Raw genomic sequence first — 9,593 nt, forward strand, 5'->3', positions numbered from 1 at the left:
CCGCCGCCTGCCGCCTGCCGCCCGGGGGAGGGAGCGGCGCCGTGCCGCCTGGGCGCCGCAGTGTGGCGCTGTGCCCTGCCTGCCAGGCTGCCTGCCAAAGCCTGCCAGGGGCCCTGGGCGCTGTGGTGTGCCCATGTGCCCCCAGCTCTGGGCACGCAGAGTAGGTGTCCCCAGCGTGGAGCTCTTGTCCCCACCCCATCGAACCCCCTAGAGCCTTCTGGTGGCCCCAGGGCTCCCCCATGGACCTCCTGGGGGCTCCAAAGCACCCCCAAGCCCCTCCTGGAGGTGCCACCATTCTCAGGAACCCCCTGAGATACCTCCTGGTGACCCCAAACCTCCTTCTGGTGGACCAGGAACCCTCCTGAGATACCTTCTGGTGCCCACCAAAGCTCCCTTAGCTATCCCCTGGTGGCCCCAAGCCCCCCTTAGATACCTGCTGGAGAAGCCATCACACTCAGGAACCCTCCTGAGATACCTCCTGGTGACCCCAAACCTCCTTCTGGTGGGCCAGGAACTCCCTTGAGATACCTTCTGGTGCCCACCAAAGCTTCTTTAGCTATCTCCTGGTGGCCCCAAGTCCCTCCTCAGGTACCTGCTGGAGGTGTCACTACTCAGGAAGCCTCTTTAGATACCTTCTGGTGACCCCAACCCCCCTCAGATACACCCTGGTGACTCCAAACCATCCCCATGCTCCTCCTGGAGGAGCCACCACTCCCAGGAACCCCTTGAGATACCTCCTGGTGACCCCAAACCTCCTTCTGGTGGGCCAGGAACCCTCCTGGGATACCTTCTGGTGCCCACCAAAGCTTCTTTAGCTACCTCCTGGTGGCCCCAAGCCCCTCCTTAGGTACCTGCTGGAGGTGCCACTACTCAGGAAGCCTCTTTAGATACCTTCTGGTGACCCCAACCCCCCTCAGATACATCCTGGTGGCTCCAAACCACCCCCATGCTCCTCCTGGAGGAGCCACCACTCTTGGAAACCCCCTGAGATACCTCCTGGTGACCCCCAACCTCCTTCTGGTAGACCAGGAACTTCCTTGAGATACCTTCTGGTGCCCACCAAAGCTCCTTTAGCTATCCCCTGGTGGCCCCAACCCCCCACCTTAGATACCTCCTGGAGGAGCCACCACTCCCAGGAACCCCTTGAGATACCTTCTGGTGACCCCACAAGCTCTCCCAGCTAGCTCCTGGGCATTGTTTATTGTAGGGTCTGCTCAAAGCTGCTGCTGGTTTGTTACTGCAGGGTGACCCCAAAACAGGTCCTGGTCCCTGTTTCCTGTGGGGGCTCCCCCAGACAGCTCCTGGCGGTCTCTTGGAGGGTCTCCCATGGAACCATCTCGATGTGCTGCTCATGGATTTGCTCCTCAAAACCAGTCCTGGTCCTTGTTTATTGTAGGCTCTCCCCCAAACAGCTCTTGATGAGTTCTGGTAGGGTCTCCCCTGGGACCATCTCACTGCTCTCTTACTGTAGGGTCTCCCCCAAACAGCTCCTGGTCCCCATTTCCTGGGGGGGGCTCCTCAAAGCAGGTCCTGATGAGTTGTCCTGGCAGGGTCTCCTTGGAGCACCTCCTGGAGCTGCTTTCCTGCAGGGTCTTCCCACAGCTGCTGCTGCTGGTTTGGGATTGTAGGCTCTCCCCCAGGCAGGTCCTGGTCCCTGTTTGTGTTGGGAGCTCCCCCAGGCAGGTCCTGGTCCCTGTTTGTGTTGGGGGCTCCCCCAGACAGGTCCTGGTCCCTGTTTGTGTTGGGGGCTCCCCCAAACAAGTCCTGGTCCCTGTTTGTGTTGGGGCTCCCCCAGGCAGGTCCTGGTCCCTGTTTGTGTTGGGGGCTCCCCCAGGCAGGTCCTGGTCCCTGTTTGTGTTGGGGGCTCCCCCAGGCAGGTCCTGGTCCCTGTTTGTGTTGGGGGCTCCCCCAGACAGGTCCTGGTCCCTGTTTGTGTTGGGGGCTCCCCCAGACAGGTCCTGGTCCCTGTTTGTGTTGGGGGCTCCCCCAGACAGGTCCTGGTCCCTGTTCGTGTTTGGGGGCTCCCCCAGACAGGTCCTGGTCTCTGTTTGTGTTGGGGCTCCCCCAGGCAGGTCCTGGTCCCTGTTTGTGTTGGGGGCTCCCCCAAACAAGTCCTGGTCCCTGTTTGTGTTGGGGGCTCCCCCAGGCAGGTCCTGGTCCCTGTTTGTGTTGGGGGTTCCCCCAGGCAGGTCCTGGTCCCCATTTCCCGTGGGGGCTCCGCTGGCTCAGTGCCCTCCAGGCGTTGTGGCAGGGGTGGCAGTGCCACTGGCAGTGCCAGGGGCTGGCCGGGACAGCCCCAGTGCCAGCACCAGCACCAGGAGGAGGATGAGGAGGAGGAGGGCAGCGAGGCCAAAGGCCACCAATCGCCAGCGGCGGTGTGCCCTGCGCTGCTGCCCGCGCCACCGCCCGTGTGCTGCGGGTGAAGCTCCGGCCCTAGGGCACAGGGAGGGGCTGGGGTGGGCACACGGCACGGGGGGCACCCTCTGCTTGTGCCACCTGTCCCTGCAGGGTGCCACTCCCCCCCAGGGCTGTACATCCCCAGAGGTGCCCATGAGTGCCCACCCAGAGCTATACATCCCCAGAGGTGCCCATGAGTGCCCAGCCAGAGGTGCCCTCGAGTGCCCACCCAGGGCTGTATATCCCCAGAGGTGCCCATGAGTGCCCAGCCAGAGCTACACATCCCCAGAGGTGCCCATGAGTGCCCACCCAGAGCTGTACATCCCCAGAGGTGCCCATGAGTGCCTAATCAGAGCTATATATCCCCAGAGGTGCCCATGAGTGCCCACCCAGGGCTATACATCCCCAGAGGTGCCCATGAGTGCCCACCCAGAGCTATACATCCCCAGAGGTGCCCATGAGTGCCCACCCAGGGCTATACATCGTCAGAGGTGCCCATGAGTGCCCACCCAGGGCTCTACATCCCCATAGGTGCCCATGAGTGCCCACCCATAGGAGCCCATGAGTGCCCACCCAGGGTTGTACATCCCCAGAGGTGCCCATGAGTGCCCCCTCTGAAGTTATGCCCCCTCAGGTGCCATCCCCCCCCCGCCCTGGGCGCTAGGTGTCTGTGGGTGCTCCCCTGGGTGCCTGGGGTGCCCACCATGGCACGCAGCTCCTGTGCCCGGTCGTCCAGCTCTGCCAGCCGCCCCTCCCTCTCCAGGGCCCGTGCCAGGTTCTTCTGCATCAGCTCCGTCACCTCCTCTGCCTGGCGCTGGCACTGCGCCAGCCCCGCCTGGGCACGGCCCCCGGTGAGGGCAGCCCGGGCACAGGGCGGGGGGGACAGCGGGCGGGGAACCGGGGGGCATGGGCAGCATGGGCACAGCAGGACAGGAGACAACGGGGACACAGGGCCAGGGGGACACACCTGGGCCGGGGGACAGAGGGACAGGGGGACAGAGGGACAGGGGGACACACCTGGGCCATGGGGACAGAGGGACACAGAACACACCTGGGCCATAGGGACACAAGGACAGAGGGACATGGGACCTTGGGGACTGAGGGACAGAGGGACACGGAACACACCTGGGACAGAGGGACTGAGGGACAGGGGGACACAGGGACACACCTGGGACAGGGGGACAGAGGGACTGAGGGACGGGGGACTGAGGGACAGGGGGACAGAGGGACACGGAACACACCTGGGCCAAGGGGACAGAGGGACAGGGGGACAGAGGGACAGGGGGACAGAGGGACACAGGGACACACCTGGGCTATGGGGACAGAGGGACAGGGGGACAGAGGGACACAGGGACACACCTGGGCTATGGGGACTGAGGCACAGGGGGACAGAGGGACACAGGGACACACCTGGGCCAGGGGGACTGAGGGACAGGGGGACAGAGGGACACAGGGACACACCTGGGCCATGGGGACAGAGGGACATGGGACACACCTGGGCCATAGGGACACAAGGACAGAGGGACATGGGACCTTGGGGACTGAGGGACAGGGGGACAGAGGGACACGGGACACACCTGGGACAGAGTGACACAGAGACATGGGACACACACAGGACCTTGGGGACAGGACGGGGGGTGGCACACAGGGACATCAGAACCCCCAGGGAACCGTGGGGATGAGGGGTGGGGCCCGAGGGGACTCGGGGACAGTGAGGATCAGGACAATGGGCACAGGGGGACCCTGGGGACAGACGGACACAGCCAGGGGGCTGTGGGACCAAGGGGACGGCAGAGCCGGGGGCTTGGGGACACAAGGAGGGCACAGGGCCTGTGGGGACACAGGGACAAGGGACCCCCTGGGAAGGAGCACCAGGAAGAAGTGGGCACTGACCAGGGGGACAGTGACACCGTGGGGAGAGAGCACCCGGGGCAGTGGCACCGTGGGGAGGGAGCACCCGGGGCAGTGACACCGTGGGGAGAGAGCACCCGGGGCAGTGGCACCGTGGGGAGAGAGCACCCGGGGCAGCGGCACCGTGGGGAGAGAGCACCCGGGGCAGTGGCACCGTGGGGAGGGAGCACCCGGGGCAGTGGCACCGTGGGGAGAGAGCACCCGGGGCAGCGGCACCGTGGGGACATTGGTACCGCGAGGAGGGGGCACATGGGGACAGGGGCACCAAAGGGGCAGGGCAGGTAACGACCTTGGGGACAGGACAGAGGGCACCCAGGGTGGGGTCAGGGCACCCGAGGGTGGCCTGGCTGTGGCACGGGGGCGCGGACGGCCCCCGAGGGGCGTGCGGGGGCAGGGAGGGGAGCTCCGCCGCCACGCAGGGACACGGAACGGCTCCACCGGACCCCCCGGCCCCAGCCCGGGGTCGCGCCCCTCCCGCCAGCAGAAAGAGCCCCGCGGCGCGGCAGCGGGCCGGGGGTTGTCCCTGACCCCCGGGAGGCTGCGGGGGGGGGGTCCCCGAGACCCGTGCGGTCCTGCGTGTCCCGCCCAGCCCCGGGCCCCCGGAACCGAAAGCGAAAGCGCTGGAGCTTACCATAGCGCCGGGGGTCGGTGCTCGGTGGGTGCTGGGGGTCGGTGCTCGGTGGGTGCCGGGGATCGGTCCCCGGTGGGCACCGGTACCGGAGCGCCTGTCTCCGTCCCGTCTGCTGCCGTCCGGTCCCGCCCCGGGCCCCAGTGGCCACCTCCGGCGGGAGGTACCGTGACCGGCACCTGCGTGTCCCTTCCCCGGGGGCATTGTCCCCGGGAGCCTGCAGGTCCCCGCAGGGCGCTCCCGGTCCCGCAGCTGCGGCGCCCCGCAGTGCCCTGGCCGTGGGGTCCCCCAAGCCCCCCGATGCCACCCTGTCCCCTACAGCCCCCAGAGGTGGGGGGAGCCCCCCGGCCCCCTCCTCATGTCCCCAACCCCCCTCCCAAATGTGCCCCTGGGAGCCCCCGAGTCCCTTACCCCCCTCCCTCCGCCCAGACACGGGGCCCACACCTGGGTCCCCCGGGACCCCCTGACCCCCCAAGCTTTACCCAGCGCCCCCCATGTACCTAAAGCCCCCCACACGGGGGTGTCCCCCCCCAGGGACCCCCTATGTCGCTGGGGCCCCCTCCCCCCCGCAGGCTCCTCCATGTCCTCCCCTGAGGCAGGTTGGCAGTGCCACCACACTGTGTCCTTTGTTCCCTGGCGCCAGCCGCCCGCCTGGCACCGCTCCCCCCGCGCCGTGGCATGGCATCACGTGGCCCCGCTAGCAACCCCAGTGTGTGCCCGACTCGTGTCCACTCGTGTCTCCACTCCTGTCTCCCCCACGTCCCCACTGGTGTCCTCCCCATGTCTCTGTGTTCCTACTCATGTGTCCCCTGTGTGAGTCCCCACTCATGACCCCCCATGTCCCCACTTGTCACCTGTCCCCACTCATGTCCTCCCCATGTGTGTCCCCTCCATGCATCCCCACTCATGACCCCCATGTCCCCATGTGTGTCCCCTCCATGTGTGTACCCCCACTCGTGTCCTCCCCACGTGCATCCCCACTCGTGTCCCCCCTCCCCCCTGCCCCCATTCATGTCCCTCCTGAATCCTCTCCCATGTTCCCCTCCCCCCGTCCCCACTCGTGTCTGGCACTCAGTCTGCTCGGCTGTCTCAGGGCTGTATTGCCGGGGGGTGCCCGGGGGGTGCCCGGGGGGTGCCTATGTGGGGATGGCTCCGGTGGCCAGGAGGATGATGATGAGGAGGAGGATGGCTCCGGCCAGCCCCAGCGCCGCCAGCAGCTTCACGTTGCGCCACCAGTAGCGGCGAGGACCTTCTGCGACGTCGTCTTGAAGTGCTCCGACTGCAGGGCACACGGCCTGACACCGCGGGCACCCCCCCGGGCACCCCCGGGCACCCCCCCGGGCACCCCCCCGCCACCACGGCCACCCTGTGGGCACACCCCCACCGCCACCCCGGGGCTGACCCCTGCCACCCAGAGGACATCAATTGTGACTGCAGGGACCCCCCAGGGACACCCACTGCCACCCTGGGCACCCCCAGGGACACCCCAGGGACACCCACTGCCACCCTGGGCACCCCCAGTGCCACCCCAAGGATCCCCACTGCCACCCCGGGGATCCCCAGTGCCACCCTGGGCACCCCCACTGCCACCCTGGGCACCCCCAGTGCCACCCCAAGGATCCCCACCGCCACCCCGGGGCTGACCCCTGCCACCCAGAGGACATCAATTGTGACTGCAGGGACCCCCCAGGGACACCCACTGCCACCCTGGGCACCCCCACTGCCACCCCAGGGACCCCCCAGTGCCACCCCAAGGACCCCCAGTGCCACCCTGGGCACCCCCACTGCCTCCCCAGGCACCCCCACTGCCACCCTGGGGACAATCACCATGACCTCAAGGACCACCCACTGCCACCCTGGGCACCCCCAGTGCCACCCCGGGGATCCCCACTGCCACCCCAGGGGCCCCCAGTGCCACCCTGGGCACCCCCACTGTCAACCCAGGGACCTGCACTGCCACCCCAGGGATTCCCAATGCCACCCTGGGGACCCCTTGCTGCCACCTTTGTGCCCCATGCCCCTGCTCCCAGTGCCCAACTGGACCCAGTGCCCAGAGCCCCTTGGGCACTGTGTCCCCCCCCCATGTCTGCCCCCACAGGGTCTCAGTACCAGCCTGAGGGGACCTGGTGCCACCCTAGGTGCCCGCAGCGCTGGAGCCTCCTGGGGATGCTGTGCCCACCCGGGGAGCTGGTGCCACCTTGGGGACCCCGTGCCACCTCAGGAGCCCCTGCTCCCACCTCAGTGGCCCTGTGCCCAGCTCAGTGACCCTGAGGAACCTTGGGGACCTTGTGTCCAGCTCGGGAGGACCCTGTGCCACCTTCAGGACCCTTCGACCACCTCAGCCCTGTGCCCTCTTTGGGGACCCTGTGCCACCCTCAGGACCCTTCCACCACCTCAGCCCTGTGCCCCCTTTGGGGACCCTGTGCCACCCTCAGGACCCTTCGACCACCTCAGCCCTGTGCCCCCTTTGGGGACCCTGTGCCACCCTCAGGACCCTTCGACCACCTCAGCCCTGTGCCCCCTTTGGGGACCCTGTGCCACCTTCAGGACCCTTCAACCACCTCAGCCCTGTGCCCCCTTTGGGGACCCTGTGCCACCCTCAGGACCCTTCGACCACCTCAGCCCTGTGCCCCCTTTGGGGACCCTGTGCCACCCTCAGGGCTTTTTGCCCCCTCAAGAACTCCAAGGGGACCCTGTGCCCACCCTGAGGACCTTACATCTACCTTATGGACCTTATGCCCAACTCAGGGTCCCTGTGCCCACCTCAGTCGCCCATGAGCCACTCTGGACTCCTGGTGCCACCCTGGGGACTCTGTACCCACCTCAAATACCCTGAGCCAGCTTGGGGACCTTGTGCCACCTCAGGAGCCCTCTGCCCATCTTAGGGACCTTGTGCCACCTCAGGAGCCCTGTGCCCAGCTTGGAAACCCTGTGCCCAGCCCGGAGACCCTGTGCTCCCCCCCGGCGCCCATCCCGGTGCCCGCCGTGCCCACGCCGGTGCCCGCACCGTGGCCTCCAGGTCCTGGCTCTTGCTGTGGAGCTGCTCCAGGTTCTCTCCCCGTGCCAGGATCCTCTCCACGTTCTGGGTCATGATGGTCTTGACGCCCTCCACCTCGCGCTGCAGCTCCTGCACGCGCCCATCGCCCGCCGTGCCCGCCGTGCCCGCCTGCCGCCACCACACAGGCCTCACACCGGGCACCTGCTGGCACCCCGTGGCCACCCAGCACCTTCCTCCACCCCAGCTAGGCCCTGGCATCCCTCAAGCACGTCCTGGGTGCTTTAGGGGCAGCCTCGTGTAGACTCCTGGCACCTTCCTGGCACCTTCCTGGCACCCCCCAGCACCCCGTTAGGCACACCTTGGGCATCCCTAAGGTACCACCCAGGCATCCCATGGGCACCCCATATGCACCCCTGAGCACCCCCATATGAACCTGAGCACTCCATGGGCACCCTGGGCACGACCCAGCACCCTACAGGCACACCCTGGGCACCCCTAAGACACCACCCAAGCACCCCATGGGCACCCCCACATGAACCTCTGAGTACCCCCTGGGCACCCCCCAGCACTCTGTAGGCACACCCTGGGCATCCCTAAGGCAGCACCCAAGCACCCCTGAGCACCCCATGGGCGCCCAATATACACCCCAGGCACCCTGGGCACCCCTGAGGTACCACCCAAGCCCCCCCCAGGCACCCCATGCCCCCCCAGGCGTCACCCTGTATAATGCCAGGGCACTTCTCCAAGCACCCCATAGGCACCCAGGGTACACCCTGGCCACCCCAAAGGCAGCTGCCAGGCACCTCGGGGGCACCCCGGGCACCCAGCAAGCCTCTCATGGGCACCCCCAGCACCCTATGGTACCCCTGGGTGCCCCCCCAGCACCCCAGAGGTGCCCCACGCACCTGCCAGGCACCACACAGCCGCTTCCCCAGGCACCCTATGGGCACCCCAGAAGTACCCCACAGGCGCCCCAAGACCCCATGGGCACCCCAGGTGTGCCCCATGTGTACCCCTCACCCATCCCTGGGCACTATAGACCCCCATGGGCACCCCACGGGTGCCCCATATGTACCCCGGACCCCCACGGGCACCCCATAGGCACCCCACAGGTGCCCCATATGTACCCGGGACCCCCCACGGGCACCCCATGGGCACTCCGGGCACTCCCTCAAGCGCCCCCCGGGACGCCCCCCCGAGCCGCACCATGTCCGCTGCCGGTGCCGGTCCCGTCCCGTTCCGCTCCCGGCTCCCGCGGCCGCCTCTGACCCCACCCCGCTCGGAGCTTCCGGGAGCGGCGGCGGCGGGGCCGGGGGCGCGGCGGGGCCGGGGGTGGGGTCAGGGCAGAGGTCGCGGCGGGGTCAGGGGGGCCGGGGGGGGGAGGGCAGGAGGTGCCCGGGGCCGGGGGGGGCATTGCGGGACCCCCGCGCGCGCGCCGTGACGTGGCGTGACGTCACGGGGGAGGGGGCGGCGCCGTGGCGATGGCGGCGGCGGCGGCAGGTAACGGAGCGGGGGGGGACCGGGGGAGGGGGAGCGGAGTTTGGGGGGACAGGGAGCGGGGGGAGAAACGGAGCGGGAGGCTTAACGGAGAGGGGGGAGGGGGGACGGGGGGAGGGGGGACGGAGTTGGGGGCTACGGAGTCGGGGGGGCTGTAACGAG

The 9,593-nt window shown here is 67.9% G+C and overlaps 2 protein-coding genes across 4 annotated transcripts; both read right to left on the reverse strand.

Annotated features, from left to right (window-relative positions):
• Positions 1 to 1,067: 1,067 nt before the first annotated feature.
• On the reverse strand, positions 1,068 to 5,238 carry LOC137450236 (uncharacterized). Of its 3 annotated transcripts, none has more exons than XM_068156564.1 (3): positions 3,101 to 4,761; positions 2,035 to 2,433; positions 1,068 to 1,877 (listed from the first exon to the last, which is right to left on the reverse strand). In XM_068156564.1, the coding sequence occupies exons 1-3, from the start codon at positions 4,049 to 4,051 to the stop codon at positions 1,452 to 1,454; spliced, it is 1,776 nt and encodes a 591-aa protein (XP_068012665.1). In that variant the 5' UTR covers positions 4,052 to 4,761; the 3' UTR covers positions 1,068 to 1,451. The 3 variants fall into 3 exon arrangements, with proteins under 3 accessions (XP_068012665.1, XP_068012664.1, XP_068012666.1); XM_068156565.1 differs by adding an exon at positions 4,940 to 5,238 and having other exon boundaries at positions 1,140 to 2,433; positions 3,101 to 3,232; XM_068156563.1 differs by having other exon boundaries at positions 1,132 to 2,433; positions 3,101 to 4,752.
• Positions 5,239 to 6,016: 778 nt separating this feature from the next.
• On the reverse strand, positions 6,017 to 9,224 carry VAMP8 (vesicle associated membrane protein 8). The gene is given in 4 exon segments (XM_068156658.1): positions 6,017 to 6,182; positions 6,185 to 6,215; positions 7,944 to 8,102; positions 9,141 to 9,224. Coding segments are annotated over 4 exon segments (303 nt in total). The 5' UTR covers positions 9,144 to 9,224; the 3' UTR covers positions 6,017 to 6,072.
• Positions 9,225 to 9,593: the final 369 nt, after the last annotated feature.

Source organism: Melanerpes formicivorus, unplaced genomic scaffold, assembly GCF_026170545.1.
Source record: "Melanerpes formicivorus ecotype bairdi unplaced genomic scaffold, bMelFor1.0.p_v2 SCAF_34, whole genome shotgun sequence".
Taxonomy (NCBI): domain Eukaryota; kingdom Metazoa; phylum Chordata; class Aves; order Piciformes; family Picidae; genus Melanerpes; species Melanerpes formicivorus.